Consider the following 18,090-nt stretch of genomic DNA (forward strand, 5'->3'; position numbering starts at 1 on the left):
CAGATCTAATATTTCTAAATGTGATGCACACTTGTTTGTGCGTACCGTTATTCATAATTAACAACACCCTTCCAAGCATCTCTTTCCTGCGGTCTGTCAAAGTCTTGTCTGCTGAATTCAGAAGAAGAACAGGAATAACCTCAAAGCAGTGGGTGGCTCACATAGTCTCCCACAATGAATCACGCTGCAGCTGCACAACACGACTACAGTGCGAGGGCAGTTCCCATTTCAGGTTCCAGATGAGAAACCCCCATACGCCTCCTCTCAGTCAACCACGCAGTGCTGAACTGGGCTGAACAAATCAAAGCTGAGCATGAGATAGAATCTGAGAGGCAAGTCCCTCTTAGGCATGACGGCAAGGGTCACTGAGGCTAGCTATCTCCTGAGGGGCTGTACCCGGGCCAGGTGAGAACCAGGTGAGGCTGAACGCACGAAACGTGCAAAAAAAAAAAAAAAAAAAAAATGAGGTAACAGGTGCCAGACAGACACCTCATGAGAGGGGAATGTGGAGACTGTGCAACGTTGCTCAAATACAACATATATTTTTCCATGAGCCAAGGCCCCCATTTCCTATGCTTGCAAAACAATGTGCAGAGTCTAGCCTACGGTCTCTGTACATGGGAGACTCTGTCTAGAAACACCTGTTTTTCCTATGACATCATTCCGTGGTGAGTGACAAATGTGGAACCTAAGGACTCAAACTGACAGGTCCACCACCCCCTCTCATCCACCTATCAGGTACCCAACTGACCCACAGCAGGACAAAGAGAGCAACCCCCACCCCCGACTCGACCCAAAATCCACTCTAGACGGCATGCAGAAGAACACACACACCCATGAAACACTAGAGTCAGAACTCCTAATCTGGCCTTTGTTATGGCACCACAACCACCCCACACCCCATCCACTGCCCCCCCCCCCTCCCAATCCACATCATGAAAGATTCCATTGTGACATTCTAAACTGTGCTGGGAGGCAGAGAGAGCGCCGCATACTCACAACAACACACCATCAGCAACACTGAAGGGCTTTGTTAAAGCGTACAGCCAACCCCCAACACACACACACACGTACACACACACACACACACACACACACACACCACACACACCAACAATACTACTACCACCCTCCCGCCTCCCCATCCTGTCCAGTAGCCCAGGATCCAGCAGTGCAGCGCTTACCAACACAACTGGCACAAATACCAGACACATGACAAGTGACAAAGGGGCAGGAAATAGGAAAGCCAGAGAGATATTGAAAACCAGCTGAGCCTCAGAGATGCCACACAGAGCGACTGCATAAAACACACCCACTTGTGCTGGTTTATGAGTGAATGGAGATATATCTGCATGCTGAGCGAACGGAACCAAGACGAGATCCCGACTGCCGCTACAGACACTGTATAGGGCAATCATGACTATTCAGCATCTCATTACGTAACCGGCAGGCAAACAATCGGACCACACAAACACACAAATCAGAGCGATTTAATTCTAGTAGCCTATTTTAGCGCCTCGTCTCAGATCATCTCAGGTGAAATCCGTCCCACGCTGTAGCAGTGTAACCAGCGGTCTCACAGATGCCTTCAGCTAGGCCAGGGTGAGCGCACGGCACGGCGCTGCAGATTTTTGCAGAGCGACGCATTTATTTCCATAGCAACAGTGCTGAGTAGCAAAATCAGTGACTCATCAGTCAGTGAAAGGACTCTTCTGGAGAGGCTGATGTGCAAAGAAGAAAAAAATAATAATAAAATAAAAAAATAGGCTGAGCTGCTGTTTCGATCAGCAGAGCAGACTGGAGGAGCAGTCCCAGGCACTGCTGCAGCTCATACAAAGTAGCCCACACGAAGGCCTTCCCAGACATGAGGGAAGTGCATCTGAAGACAGATTCAGATTAATCTTAGTTCAGTTGTGATTAATGCACTTAAATGTGTCAGAATATTATTTATGTTGAAAACTCAGATATCAGCCTATAACTGCCAGCCATAGAAGATAATAAAATGCACAGCTATCCTACACTTTTTTTCCCTTCACTAATGCAAAAATAATTGGAAAAATCTGCCATTCAGATCTTGACTGCAAAGGATGTACACTACATACACAGTCACATGCTGACTGTCAACTAATGAGATAAAAACGCACAAGTGGATTATGAAATAAAGCCTGATGATTAACTCACTGGCCTATCTCTCTGCATGCACTTCAGACAGCCACAATCCATGCAACCAGAATGGGTTATACCAACGAGACAGCCTCCCCCTGATGTTTTTGCCACAGTAATGATCAGGGTCAACCATTTGAAACAATGCGCTACATACCCACAGAAAGACAGAGTCCGCCTCACTGCCCCAGGATCAAAATACTGCAGAGAGCATCTTCTGGGGAGAAAGAAAACGTCCCAACTTCACACAGACAAATGAGTGCGCGAGAGAAGTGCTGTGAAACCCAGTCCTGTTTTCCTGTCGTTCCCCAACGTGACCAGACCCAAACAGGAAATACATTCCACATGACCTCTGAGAGGCAGGTCCTAGCTGCAGAAAAGTCTTCACACACACACACCAATACTGACTGTTTCCGTGCTCCAGAAACTTTTGCTTGGCAGAAGGATAGTTATATATAAATATCTGCTTTTGTGATGTAGTCATTAGGCAAGAGTCCATGCCCTGCCAACTGCAGCAACAAACCAGAATGACAGTTAGGTTGTAGCTATGAGACCATTTGAGAGATCACATTATTGATGTGTCAATACCAGTGGGGCTCCATTTACTACATGCCTGAGCAGAACCCGCTCACACAGCCTCATTCTAACCCCTAGCAGCGCCATGACTATGTTTATAAACTCAGGCCAATAAAGGAAATAACCGATGAGAGACACGATATCACGCAGTGGCAAACAAAGACTTTATACACGCTTAGGTGTTCAACATGAAAACAGTGAATGTCCGGAAGGTGTAGGCTGACGCTACTATACAAATAGACAATAGAGGTTACATTAAACGAATGCATTGTTTGCTAAAGTAACACATATATGGCAAGAAAACAAACATTACAGTGTCGAAACGAAGTTAGAAATCCTAACACAGCCAGGAGTCTGGAATTTCAGGCTGGCTTTGACAGCTAGTTGGGAAGCTCTCAACACTCCCAAAAATCACAAATTGTTCTTAGAAAGACTGAATACTTCAATACTTATGACGACTAGACAGCTAAACATCGATCATAAAATACTTTCTTTGCATATCCGTTATGTTTAATTACATTTAGCATAGAAATTCGTGCAGAGAAACCGCAAAACGTCTGACACTAGTCGTAACAAGGTGTATGAAACAGTTCTACGGTTACCCTTGTGGATACGAGGCAATATAAGCCACGTACCGCTTCTCTATCCTATCCATTCCGTCAGGCTTGCCGGCGGTATAAGGACATAAAACAACGTATAATAACAACATTACAAATCCACAGCCAAACTAGAAATGTGTTGATAGCCTACATAGCACTGGAACGTGCATTGGAATTCTCACAAGCGCAGTCAGCCAGTTTCATCGAAACTCACGCGCAGGCGACACCAAGGGACACTTTGTTGCAAGCTATTAATACGGCCTTTTAACGCCCTAAATACAAATCTGCTTCCAGCTAAAGCTCAACTTGAGCGACGCAACAGTTCTGATATGTCCCTGTAGACTTATCCTCATTCTACGGCAACATTGATATAAAATTGGCTAAATACACAACAGGTTGACAGATCCCTCGCATAATGTCAACCACATAACGTTATCTAATGAGAAAATTAATTGTCAGCTACAAACCATACTGTGCTGCAGCGAGCTTGCCGTCACGGCTAGCCAAGTGGTTTTCGTCGTTAACCTCCGAGGTTCGCCAGTTTGCGAGCTAATATTACAAATTCCTAGAAATTTACTAAAGGCGTCGAATTTCAGTCAGAGCCAGACAGTTTGATGATAGCTAGATTTGTTAGCTTGCTCGTCCTACCGCTAGCTCCCTCAGATAACGTTAAAAGTGTGACATTGTAAAAATGCAACAGAGCATATATCAAATAAACCACTCGAGGCAAAGTGTCAATGATGTGTCTCATCACGACCTAAAAGACAGAAATCTGATGGATGTACTCACGCTGTCGAGCTCTGTGTTCAGAGCGTTGTCCACTAACGTTAGCAGCAAGCAAGCGAATGCAATGGAATGAACTGCACCAGTTGAAAAACTAGCTAATCTTCGATAGGTGCAGAGCTAGCTAGCTAGTTTGCTAAAATAACCAATATTAGCTTGCTAGCATTTAGCTAGTTTTCTTGCGACACGGTTTTAAATAATGCACCGTTCACTCACAGGGTTAAGCAATCACAATATCGTTGTAAAATACACCGATTTGTACGAACTGTAAGATGTAAACATGTTAAGCGATATTTGTATGCACAATGCACCTTTAAATACAGTTGATAATCGCATATCTTACCAGCTATGTATCCACCCCTCTGGCACAAGCAACAATAACAAAGTTTCTCCGGGTCATAATATTCTCAAAGGACGTCAAAATAAAAGCCTCAATTAGGTTTGCAAGGCTTGCATACAAAGAGGCCTACTGACAACCATCCCCGTGCGTGTGCATGTAATAAAAACTAATGTAATACTGTTTTGTTAAAATGTGTTGCCTACATAAACGGTTGCCTCCATATATGAAATATTCAATAGAATCATTCATAAAGCCATTGTTAATTCTTTAGTTCAGAGTTTAGAAATGGTTGCTTCTGTAATCATAATAGAAAAGTGGGATATTATTTTGATTTTACACGTGCATGTGGGATAGTGAATTTGCACTATAGTTTAATTGGACAATCTTGCAGAGAGGCTATTGATCATTGGTAAATCCAATCTGCCACACTCTGGATAAACACACATGAATCCATTCACACTCCAAATGTACAAATGGTTAAGTGTGCTGGGAGCGCTCTGTGTGGCAGTTCACAAATGCACCCCATATAGTGCTAGGCCTTTCTCTTTTTCTTTCTCTCTTTCCCCCTGCACATTGTCACAATGGAAGTGAGAACTTTTAGTCCTAGGCCTACGCCAATTAACCAAACTATGACTACTCACAGAGGATGTGAACTAAAGTGATTTGCCAAGTTCAGACAACGGTGCAAGGTCTGATAATAGAGATGTTAAATGTGTATTGCTGTATGAGATTTCATACAGCAGCCACTCAAAACCCAAACCAATTTACTGTTACTAACAGTTACTAACAGTTACTAACAAGTCAGCCTTTGTGGGCAAAACCCATTACCAACAGAACAGCCTTCAAGAGTATTTCACTGAGGTTGTTACATGGAAAGCAAACTCTACCATGCTATCAGGTCCACAGGTCATCACCTAGACAAGAAGGCTTTGGGAGTAGGCCTACTCTCCATTAGCAAGGGTGTGGCAGTAGTGGTCTAAATATAGGGACAAACAATCTTGTGCTGGGCACCCAAAGTGTGAATGAAGGTATGAAGGTGCTGAGAATTTTACCGATGACCATGGTGTGGTATGGTGGTGACTAGAACCACATGCATAACAATCAATCACATTCAGGGTTGTGCTGTTAGGAAATATTAGTGTCTGAAATATCAGTGTCATTATTACCTGAAAATGTCTCAGCACAGCATGACCACAAGGCAGCTGTGCTGTTATCCTGCTGTAGAAACCAGTTTAATATATTCCAGTAAGCATCAGGAATCTTCACTGCACTTGAGTATGTGTAGACTTTATGTTTATGTTTACAAAGGAAAAGGTCTGAGCAGTCACATTCTGAAAGTAGGCATCATTTTCTGTTGCCACCTTATGTGCATATTCCATGAACATGATAAACTGATACCATTCTGAAGTGATTGTGGAAGGTGTGTTCAGCTTCTCCTACTCCTACACAACCTGTCACTCAATAATTGATTATCAGTATACTTTTGTAACATTTCCTCGGGCACATCCTTGAGGTTAATATTAGGTCAGGTATGTCCCCTTCAAGATAATGTGGCTGATTGGTTTTCAAATGTGATGAAGTGTTTCTCAGGGGCACAATCTTAAACAGGGAGAGCAGTTAGGGATCTTGTCAGACACTGAGTTTATATTTGGGATCATATGTGTTTTAACGTAACATTTTTTAATAGTTTATTTTGTAATAAGAACATTTCCTCAGCATTGTTTAGTAGCATGCATGCCAGGTATATTCTGACAGATTCAAAATCTGGTTCTGTTACTGAATTCGATCTGACATCTATGCTGTAGATCCACAAAGAACCGCTGAAGACGGGGCAGAAGGCCTACAGGATAGAAACTGACCAGTCTACCTTTGGAAATCAAATCTCAAAACCGCATGGGAGAGATCACTCTGTAAAGACGTAATAATAATAATAATAATAATAATAATAATAATGAACGTTATTGGTCAGTAGTACATGGGTCGTCTGTGTACTTACTTATATTATAGACATAATTATCTCTGTATTTTGGAATTATGCGAAGACTAGTTATAGTATACATTAGTGTATAGCCACCTTACAAAAAGAGAGACAAAACACTAGATGGCAGCATAGTTGCAGACTGGATTCAGAGGTTACAGAACCCATGCAGTCTTGCGACTTGCATATGAATCTAGTATATATTTGCCAACGATCTCAAACATCCTGAACTTGACCATATCTTACATTCTATCTCTCTAGGGCCCTGCCCTTTTTTTCCAAGACTGAGACATTCAAATGAAAATGTATGGTCTGATGCATGGTTTGCCATGTACTTTGAATTCCAAGTGTTTTTCCATATTGTAATTTCAACATTTAGCACGCAGTCAATATGACTGACTCCACTACTTCCTGAGGATTCTCTTTCTTTCTTTTCCCTCCTCCTACACTTCCCCAGTTCCCTTTCAAATTCCCAGTGATGACTCATAAAAGTGTCAAATGTTTTTGCTTTTGGTCTAAAATTACACACAGCAGAGGGCGCTCTGCTAAACCTTCACAAGCAAAGGCATTTTGCCATCACCTGTTGGCCTCATTACACCAGTTGGTTGATGTAATGGCCTCGGTCCTACTACACATCGTGAAACCTCTAAAAATCACATTTGGGCCCACGGCTTCAAATAAACGAAATGCGGGCTAGATTTTACATCACTGACTTGCTCGCAAAATTATTTTGTGTGATTCTGGAGGAAAAATTCTGAGTGACAGCCATTGTGGATTTTCTCAAACAGTTTAATAGTACATAAACAAACTGACCAAAAAGGAATCACACACTTGGTTTACAAAAGTACTGCTTTGTTGGGTGTGCACTCAGCTGTATTCCTGTGGAGACATCCATGTGAAATCTTGATAACTGTCTCATCCCATTCAAAATAAAAAAAGTCTCAACAGAAAACATTAAAAAGCAAATGGTTTTGTTGGCCAACTAATGAATTCATTCTTCTCTATTTGTCACATCAAAATCACACAACTTAAAAACAACAAAGACACCAGATTGTAATTGAATTTAACAGAATTTGATATTTGTTTTTTTTAAGTAAAGCTTTTTGCTTATCTATGGTACAGACGTAAGTTTGGTCATGGTGGCAAGATCTACATGGCTTCACTAAACTGAATTTAAATTTCACATTTTGAAACATTGTCCTAGTAGAAAAGGCAAAAACTGTACAAATTCTAGCGTTAAATACAATCACTTTGTACCAGTAATAGTAATGATAAAAAAATCCCACAGGTTATTTATAGTCAGAAAAAGCATCAGGAAAACCTGAAAATAAACTGAAAAGATCTAAAATCCAATTATCAGTACAACAAATGTTTGCCATCACTGTTACACGTGCAACTCGAGTCTTACACATCTATCCCAAATGAGAAGGTTTGTTGAGTTGTGGGATGTCCAAAAGAAAAAGGAGAAAGAGAAAGAAACAAAATATGCCAGTTTCAAAACACAACAGTCATGAAATGACATGGATAGAAGCAAACAAAAAATAATAATGATTAAAATAAAGAGTGGCTGTGGAATTGTCAATGAGCGGTGATGTAATGCTGCGAATGCTCGCATTGAGATGACAACTGCATCAGTGTCAACCCTGGATACGGACACTAGACCACTGAATACTAAAAGGGACATGGGAATGTCTTAACGCTACTGGGAGGTTGGAGACTTGACTTGCGTGATTGGCTGATTTCTGCAAATAGCATGACTTTTTTTTTCTTTTTCTTTTTAAAAGGTGGCAGTTAAACCAGTCATGACATGATTTTAGTCTCAATTGAAAAAAACCTGATACATACATCTGAACTGAACTAAACTGAAATCTCATATCGGTAATATAGAAGGCCATCAAGTGAATCCTGGGAAAGTAAATTGTAAACTGGTTGCAGACATGTTGTAAGGACGTGCGTTGGTGAAATGGTTCTATTATTAGTAGTGTGTTTTGGTCGAGAGACTCCACAGGCACATCTTTTAGAGAAAAGAAAAAAAATATGAACACACCTTAATAAGGATACAAATACTTCACTTCAATAGTCACAGCACAAAACAAAACTAAAAACACACTCCTCTCTATGCGGTTGGTGGTGGTTTTGGGTGAGAGTTGGACAAGAGTCTAAACACACACTCTCACACACACACACACACACACACACACACACACACACACACCCAGGCACACACGCGCACACGCAGGGTGAATTGCCTGCCTGTTTAGATCGGTCACATCAGTAAAACTCACTGTAATCTCTCGCCTGGTGGAGCTTCTCAGGTGACGACAGAGGAAATATGTGACCGACAGGAACGTGCAAAACTTTTGGCACTAGTTTATTTGTTTCGATTTTGGGAGAAAAAAAAAAGATATAAACTAAAATCACATTATACTGAGGTTTTCAGTGCAGTTACGGAAAAAAAAAAAAAACATGCATGCTAGATATACCGTATATACTCCGCTAACAGTGACAAAGAACCCAAAACTCTGCTGTGTTCTGTGCTTTAATTCAAACTAATGCTGAGCTTCACACGGGAGGAAATGAAGAACATTATGTGCCTGTGATGGCTCGACACACGAAAGGAAAGAAGAAAGGCAAATTCACGTGTGTAGTGTAGATCCCACTCTTGTTAATAGGAAACTCCCAAAGTACACCATGCCAACTAACCTAGCACAAAATTACAACATCACCCTCAGAATCAGCAAAATGTGACCAAAAGACATCCTAAAAACTTTTTTTCTTTGAGAACAAACGAGAGATAGAGGAAAAAACACACCCATACAAAACACACGCACACAAAGGTGATTCTATAAATTGATTGGCTGCTTTTAGACACCACAGAAACTAAAAAACAGGGCACTGGAAAGACTGCTTGGAAATGAGGACTAAAAGGAAAGAAAATGGAAGCAAAAAAGGCAATTCAAAGTGACAAAATGAAAATAAAACGCTTTTGCAAAATTTAGTGGTTATGTTCGGAAGTTCTAGAAAAATAGATATTCTTTTTTTTTTGCTCGTAACAATACTCATGTAACTTTATACACTTTTTAATAGAGTTAGCAGTCTTTCTAATGCACCTTGGCAGCACAAACAACAACATAGATGAACACACAAAATCCACAAACAAAAAACTATTATAATTAATAAGCGTCAAAAGTTAAACAAAAAAGGGGTCAAAGGTGAAATTTCAAGCGTCAGAGAAGCGCAGAGGACAACGGACTGGACGATGAACTTTTGACGTCACATCGACATGCTAGGCAAGCGATGAACAGACGGGCACGGAGAGATCTAGAATAAAAACAAAAAGAAACACAGGGAGAACAAACTGAGGTTAAAGCCACAACAGAAAAGAGGAAAGAGGGAGACAGAGAAAAAAAGAAAATCAGAAACGATTATCTTTGCAGAATGGGGGTAAGAAGGGGAAGGGGGGGAAACACATACACACATCACCTAAAACACTTAACATTGAATGCAACATGGGGCAAAGGAGAAGAGAGAGGGTGGGGTAGGGGGTCACAGGGATGGGGGGATGGGGGGATGGGGGGGGTGGGGTGGGGTCGGGTGGGAGGGTGACGACACTAGCAACATGCCGACGAACAGTTAAGATGAGAATGTACAGCACACGACACCACTGAGACAAAACACAAGACTATGTGCCCACAGTGAACACCACACAGAGCTGTACACCACACAGAACAAGGCTGCGCTACAAACATACCCAATTTGGGGCACAGGTACAATTACAGCTAGTTAAACCAAATCTCCGAAAAAGAAATGACTAATAATAATCAAAATAATAATCATAATAATTCATACTCCCCAACTTCACTGATTGCTAAAAATATCAAACTGAGGATTCAGGATATCAGCCAGTAGGACAGCGACCCACAGAACAGCAGCAGCAGCAGCAGCAAGAGGAACATGTTGTGCTTCGATAGTCTGCCAGAAGTCTGTCGCCATGACGACAACCGTTTTCAGTTGCAGCTGAAATATCCTTAGCTTTGGGGATTTTTTTGTGCTTGAAATTTTGAATTGTATGGGACTTCTCCATGAGGATATAGCAATACACAAACACGTACACGCCACAAAGATTACAATTGTAGGAAACTGGGGTAGAGTCTTATTTCCTCCCCAATACTACCATTACAGGTAGCGTCACACACACACAAAAAAAAAACACTGGGGCACTGTTTCTTCTTAGCAAAGCACGTCGTCTTTCAATCTCAGAACCACAAAACAGACGAGAAAGAGAGAAAGACAAAACACACACTCCAGTGTAATAAATAAATAAATAAGCTCTAAACCTGACGTAAATCTCAAATGTTCACAAGTACATCTCAAGTTACACGACTTTTAATTAAGACTATATATTTATATATGTATAAGTCTATATGAATAGCCCCTTTCATGTGGTAAACAGAAGAGCATTTTTGACCGAGTTTGGCACTATGTCCTCCACTGCTTTTGGCTGCAGGACAGCTCTCTATAATTTCCAGCTCCGCGTATTCGACATGACTCTGTACTTTGTCCTGCTCCTAAAGTTTAAATTTATTTTCAACAAAGACAAAGGGTGGTGAATATTATTACTAGTAGTCATTCCTTGAAGAAAAGACAGAAACATGTCCATCTGTTCTCCCACAAAATTCAAATCTTTGAATTGTGCCACAATTCAGGCCATTACCCTGAACTGAAACATGTTTGGTTTTCCTGATTCTCCTTCTGTCTCTTGCAGTGGATCTTATTAAGGTGCTTTCACACAGGCACAGGTGGGCTTGAGAGGCGTGGGTGGGGAGGCAGCTTGGGCATGTAACCTCCCAAGCACTGACAGCTTGGAGGAGGTAGTGTAGGGGTGGGGGAGCGGGTGGGAGGTGGAGGGGATGTAGGGGGCAAGGGTACGAAGAGAGCTCAGGTCTGAACTAGGGAGGGGGGGTGGGGGGCATTTCTGTTCACTCACTGAACCAAAATAAAAATGAATACAGTATACGCACCACTCTGCGAAATAAAAGGGCTTAAACAAGTCTGAACATAATCTGTGAATGTCATCACAAAATGTCACATTTGAATTCTACAAAATACTGTTGAAGTTTTAATGACTTTTCAAACAACTGCTTTCTGAATGCAGATAAATAATTTAGGCAATAAATAACCCTGGTAATCAGGAGAAGTATAAAACCTCTATAAAAATAGAAAAGGCATAATAGTTTAGTAATATACATCATCTGGACAACTGTTTCTAGACCAGTTTTATAAAAAGACTCCTCTCCTGACTATGACAGTCTAAGAGCTCTGGTGATTACTGCTGTTTATGAGAACATTTAATTGACAGAATTGACCAATGAAAAGATACTCCAGACCATTCCGAACCAATCAGAAATGCCAAACTGAGATTAGCAATATATGTGTGGACGTGTTGGCAGATGTGATTTTTTTTCTGGTGATGCCAGGCAGAGGCGGAGCCAACTGCTCTTGCTGTGAATGACCTATTACTGAAGTACCAAAAGGATCAAAACAAACAAAACAAACAAAACCCTCAAAATGTGAGGAAAACAAAAATGGATCAATAAGCTATCTAAGGGATCAATTATGCAGCAAGGTGATTTGTTCTTTCGGTATGAACCTTCTTGCGTCCGAGTACCCTATACTCCTCCCTTTTAGGGAACACTTGTAAGCATCCTTTCCTGGATGTCTTTATTGCTAGGAGCGTGGACAGCTTGATCTGGTGCTACTAGTGAAGGTTAAAACAAATGGACTGCAAGAGGACCATAGTCTTAGAAGATGGTGGTTGAAGGTCTTTTTTTTTGCTTTTTTTTTTTTTTTACTTAACAGGGTGAGGAATGTTTGAGCGAGTGTTTTGAATGTAAAAGTAAAAATGTTAGAGTTCAGTCTATACAGCCAACACCAGAGATCTGCCTGGCTTCGTTCTAGAATCTTCTTTTTTTGTCCAAAGCAGCATCAGACATGGGCAACGGTGCACAGCAGCAATGAAAGAGACGTCGCTACTGCCAGTGCATGAGGACAGGGTAGTACTTTAAAAGAGAAGTCAATAACAATAACCAATAATGATCATAATTAGAATAGTAATAGTTTATATACATTATCTGTTCTCTCCGTCCCAATGGGGTCCCAATGTATTGAACAGTAAGTGATGATGTGTGTGCGAGTTGGTACCTATGTACATTTTGAAATACTCCATTTTAAAATTAGCCACAATGGCAGTTATGGTCTTAGGACCAGCTAGGTTTACGTTATGCCGCATATTGCATCTTGACCGCAAGCAATACTGTCAGTGTTCTTCACATAAAAAGGTTTCATAACAAGTGATAACCAAAACTTGGATCTGGATTTGTAAATGACTTCAAGTGTTCTTGTTATAAAAAGAAGGCAGAAAAAAAAACAAATAAATAAATAAATAAATAAATATACATATTTTCTTAAATGTCTTCAAAACAACACTAACAGACCTTGCAGTAATTCTACCCACAACCCCCTCCCCCCCCAAAAAAAACCCCCAACAAAAACAAAATGAAAAGTGAAAGAAAAGGCTTCAGTGAGACTGGATAATGAACAGTGATCAACATGTGACATAACCTCAGTGATGACGCAGGACTCCCTGGTCTCACTACAAGAGCAGCTTTGGCTGGCAGACAGAGGATTTGGGGTGGGAGGGGTTGCGTATAATAGTTCAGAGACTGGTGTGGGGGAGATATTAGGATTCACATCGGGTTTGGAAGGGTGAAGGGTGGGGAAGGGGGGGGGCAATTTCAGCAGGGAAAATTTGTTTTGGCCACTGGCATTTCATCGTGCAACATCCTTTTCTTCGGACTCCAAACGGTTACACAGCAAACTTGTAATATGGCACCAAAGCTTAGATAGAAAAAAAAAACAAAAAACACAAAATAAAATACAGCCATGTTATAAATACAATACAGAAAACTGAAAGGCGCAATAAAGAATGTAAGGAAGAAGCCATTTCTCAGAATTATTTTAGTTAGTTTGTTTGTTTGTTTGTTATTTGTGTGTCTGAGTGTGCTGTTCTCCGTCTGTTTGGGTTAAAGAATGGGGGGGGAGGTGGGACAAGAGAAGAGTTCCCCAAGAGCTGGAGGTCCAGTGCCGCGCGTAAACAAGGGAGTGGGGAGGAGGAAGAGGAGAAGCAGGGGGTGGTTGGGTGAAGGAGGAAAGGAAGGGGGGAAGGGGTGGGATCTTTCTTTTTCTAACTCTTAGTTTTTTTTCCACACTCCACTTACCAGAAAACAACATTTCCTAACCAAGTCCAATAGAGGGCAAAGCTCAGTATGGCTTGCTGTCGTTTTTGGATCGCTTGAGCTGGACCTTAAGCCGCTTCATGCCAATCTGAAAGCCGTTCATGGACTGGATGGCCGCCTGTGACGACACGGGATTGTCATAACTCACGAAGCCTGCGGTGGAAACGAGCGAAAGCATGTTAATATCTGACGTAGGTGCTCACACAAGGGGACACACAGATACACAAACCTGTCAAAGACAAATCATACAACTCACATGCCATCATCACCACATAACATGGGAGGAACATGCACGCATCCAGTACTCCACACACACACACACACACACACACACACACACCTGTCAAACACAAATCATACAACACACACACTACCATCACACTGGAGAACCTCACCACAGAACATGGGAGGGAACATGCACACATCCAGTACCACACACCCACACACCCACACACCCACACACCCACACACACACACCCCACTACAGGACACTCTGGCAGTGCAGCGCTTTGCGGTGTGCACTCTGGATCCACACAGCAGGATTGTGGGTAATCTCAGACCATCTGGACAGAGCAGAGCCAAGCTGCAAGGCATTTCTGTACCTGTGCTGGCTCGACTTACCGAAACACTTGCTGAGGTTGGTCTGTTTGTCGATGAAGACCTTGGCCGAGATGACGTTTCCAAAGGGCATGAACATCTGGAGGAGATCCTGGTCGCCAAATTCCTGGGGCAGGTGGTAGATGAACAGGTTGGCTCCTTCTGGACCTTCAGCAAGATGAAGGAAGAGGAGGAGAAAAGGTTATGCATCTGGACGCAGTGACATTGATGTTAGATTATACCCACATAATTGGTACTAACCGCTAATAAAACATCTAGAACGCTAAGAATGCAATCTAGAACACTTAAGAGTTCCACCTAGACCCCCCTAAGGAAGGGTTTGGTTCTGAAGAAAAAGAAGAACCTTCTCAACGGATCTCCTTTTATCTTATGGAAATAGGTTGGAAAAACAGTGCTATAGAAATGAACATTTCAGGAAGCCAGGATGGGTCTCTTACCGGTGCTCTGATTGCCGCTTGCTGTTGCAGCAGATTTAAAACAAGACAGAATCCTTAACAGAGGGTCATAATGCATTGGCTAATATGCTATCCTAGTCCTATCCTACAGATTTACCGCCATGGAAAACATTTCATAACATGCCTGAATCTGATGACATTCTTTATCTTTTATATTTCACTATCATCCTTCAGTTGTATAAACAATTACTGTATAACTCCGCTATTCTGTGCAACAGAGGAGCATGCACAAACTGCTTACTTTGAAATGCTGCACAATATAATATCTAACTACCATCACTCCTCTGACAAACACCACTTCCTAAAACAATAAAGTCAAATACATTTTCCTTCCCCTCCAAATTACCATAAAAACTAAAAAAATTGCAAACACCACCAGTATGTTAGCTTTCCTACAAAACACGACTCTCACTTTACCCTCCCCTCCTGTCCACCTCATGGTAGGCCCTGACACTTACAACATCCACCATAGACACACAGATGCACAGAGACACACAGATGCACAGAGACACACATATACACTCAACCCATGCAAGTCTCCTACCCACCCTCCCCAGCTCCGTCCCACCCTCTGGTGAGCCCCAGATGGGACTTGCCTTCCTTCTGGCTGCCGGCAGCACCCATGCTCTGCTGTGAGAGCAGGCTCTGGTTGTAGAGGCTGGGCAGGGCGGCGGCCGCGTACTGCTGGATGCCTGAGTAGGCTGCCTGGGTCAGGGCCTCCATGGTGCTGGCCGAGCCGTTGGACAGACCTCCGCTGCCCAGACCACCGTTCAGCGCTGCCATGCCTGCTGAGGAGGGGGACGGTATGTCAGTCATGTGGGGGTGTCTACAGCCCAATCAAACACCTTACATTGGGGTGTATGTAATCCTTCCATATCCATTTTTATTTATTAAAATATTAATTATTAAAATAAATATTAATATTAATACATGGAGAGAATATGTGCTCACTCTTCTTGATCATATCCACATACACCAGACACCCAATGTCACCCAAATTAAGTATTGGCATAGCAAAACTACATGAGCTGACAATGCTGAGTATACAAGACCGGATTCCAACCCAAGACCAAAATGACATTAAAAGGGCCGTTCACACCAAGAGCAGTAACTATACCGATAACGTCCAAAAAAAGTATTGATTTAGCTAATATGAATAATTGGCATATCTTTATAGTGATTGTTCTTGATGTGAACAGGCCTTAAGAGAGAGAACAGAAGGAAAGAAAAAAGATACACCATTCCCATACTTCTCTTAACTCTGCTCCTTAGCCCCCTTCTGCCGCACCACCATCTACATCAACTATGCCCACTACAGTCCACGCACAAAATCCCATCAGCACCCGCTACCCAGGCACCATCCCCCTTCTGCAGCTTTAAAATGAAACTCCCACCTGTTTGGCTGTGTCTACCCGCCCCGACCCAACTCTCTAGGGCATACTCTGTTGAAAATCATTTGCACTCATGTTACAGATGTCTCTGTTTGCTTGTTTGTCTTTCTGTGTGTGTGTGTGTGTGTGTGTGTGTGTGTGTGTGTGTGTGTGTGTGTGTGTGTGCTCACCTGCAAGAGAGCCCATGTTAAGGCCAGCCCCAGCACCTGCGGCCAAAGACTGCAGGGCTCCGAGAGAAGCCATGGGATTCACAGAAGAGTTAGTACTGGAGGTGGGGGAAGAACCCGCTGGGGGGGGGGGCAGAGAGAGAGAGATGGGGAGAGAGAGAGATGGTGGATCAATCTCTTGTGCATCTCATTCAGACATCTTCATGTTGCATGCCTCAGAAACATTCAGTCCACGATGACATCCATGCCAGAGGAGGAGGGGTGGTAGCATGCAGACACAAGCAGGTGGAACAGTCGCAAGGGTAACAGATAGCGAGGTGAGCTCATTTAAGAACTGGCATCGAGAATACTGGAGCAGGTGAGCAAAATGAAGCTTTTCTGTCCTACTTATCTCAGCAGTTGATACACTAAAGAATTACTATCCTGCATACCTGACCTAGTGAGGAGGGTTGGTACCTAACATATCTGAGCAACAATAGGAGTTGGACTAAGGTGAGGGGGGGAGGGGGGGGAGGGGGGGGTTACCTGAACAGGTGAGGATGAAGGAAGGTGGATAACTAGCACACCTGTGTAGGTAAGGGCAGTGAGAGCAGCGCTAGAGTAGGATGGAGTGACTGAAGGAGATTTGGCGGGTACCAGTGGGGAGTGAGGCTGCTAGGGTTGGTAGAGCAGGTAGAGTGGGATGAGGAATTTGGGGGGGGGGGGGGGGTTGTACCTGAGCTGGTGAGCACACTGAGGGGACTGCTGGACGTGGTCAGCGCACTGCTTCCTGTGGGCGTGGCCTGTGTGCCACTCGCTGCTGCTGCCAGCGCTGCCAGGTTCTGCATGGCACTCAGACCTGAGCAGAGACATGTGGCAGGGGAGGGGGGGGGGGGGGGGGGGGGAGCGCAGGGAAGGACAAAACAGAGAGAGGAAGGAGGGAATGACCGAGACGGAAGACACGAGAGGGAACACAAGGGGAGAACAGGGTGAGAGAGAAGACAAGCGAAAAGACACAGAAAGGGAGAGTGCTCAAACGGGTGGATGGATTGGAGACAAATGGGAGGAGACAGCGGGTGCGAGGAACACAGTGAAGGAGACAAAAATGAAATAAAATGTGAGCGGGGTTAAATACAGGACAACTGGAGGACTGGGGCATCGGAAAGCGTACATAATTCAACAATACGTGCCTCAGACAAGACTGGAATTTCAATCTGCCAATTTTTACCTCTAAATGCCACAGTGTTCCAATGGAACAACACCCTGATTAAAATTCCGACCAAAGCACCAAGTCTGCCGTGTAACCAATCGGAATCCCTTGTACTGTGCTTTAGAGTTTTATCAGACTGAAACTCAAAAGAATATACATCCTGGGATAAAACCTGTGTCCTTCGCCAGCTGAATAGGGTGCCCTTGCGGAAAAAAAAACTTCAGCCCAGACGTTCAAAGAACATGACAACTCTACATGACAACAATACTACATCTCCTGCAAACAGGGCATGTGTATGTTCTTGTTTTGGTACTACTGCAGCAGTACTCCTTAATGATATACCAGTAAACCCAGAACTTTAAGGTGGAAACTGGGTGCCAAACAGAACACTCTCCGTCTCCGTTCAGGAAAAGGGATGCTGGACACTGGACTGACAGAGGCTATAAATTGCAAAGAGGGATGTCGAGCCACAAACTCCTGGAGGGACAAAACCAACGGGATCCTTCAGGGCCTTCAGGACAAGCAATCAAGAATGT

General features: G+C 43.0%; 2 protein-coding genes across 13 annotated transcripts in view; both read right to left on the reverse strand.

Moving 5' to 3' along the window:
• Positions 1 to 4,497, reverse strand: part of LOC134095474 (granule associated Rac and RHOG effector protein 1-like) — a 40,432-nt gene extending 35,935 nt beyond the window's left edge. The window contains exon 1 of one of the 3 annotated variants that reach the window (XM_062549037.1): positions 4,465 to 4,497. The gene's annotated coding sequence lies outside the window, so the exon portion shown is untranslated. Of the gene's footprint in view, positions 1 to 2,320; positions 2,430 to 4,127; positions 4,280 to 4,464 lie in introns of those variants that run through there. The other 2 variants (XM_062549036.1, XM_062549038.1) reach the window with 2 other exon arrangements.
• A 2,717-nt stretch (positions 4,498 to 7,214) lies between these two features.
• The window catches only part of celf1 (cugbp, Elav-like family member 1), a 35,651-nt gene continuing 24,775 nt past the window's right edge, over positions 7,215 to 18,090 (reverse strand). For 3 of the 10 annotated variants that reach the window (XM_062549048.1, XM_062549046.1, XM_062549042.1), the window contains 6 exons: positions 17,081 to 17,203; positions 16,369 to 16,485; positions 15,404 to 15,595; positions 14,356 to 14,499; positions 13,717 to 13,887; positions 7,215 to 9,760 (listed from right to left, as the gene is read on the reverse strand). In XM_062549048.1, coding sequence (XP_062405032.1) covers positions 13,760 to 13,887; positions 14,356 to 14,499; positions 15,404 to 15,595; positions 16,369 to 16,485; positions 17,081 to 17,203 — 704 coding nt within the window. In that variant the 3' untranslated portion in view covers positions 7,215 to 9,760; positions 13,717 to 13,759. Of the gene's footprint in view, positions 13,337 to 13,716; positions 13,888 to 14,355; positions 14,500 to 15,403; positions 15,596 to 16,368; positions 16,486 to 17,080; positions 17,204 to 18,090 lie in introns of all 10 variants that reach the window. The other 7 variants (XM_062549047.1, XM_062549045.1, XM_062549052.1 and 4 more) reach the window with 4 other exon arrangements.

The sequence above is a fragment of the Sardina pilchardus genome, chromosome 11, assembly GCF_963854185.1.
Source record: "Sardina pilchardus chromosome 11, fSarPil1.1, whole genome shotgun sequence".
NCBI classification, from domain to species: Eukaryota; Metazoa; Chordata; class Actinopteri; order Clupeiformes; family Clupeidae; genus Sardina; species Sardina pilchardus.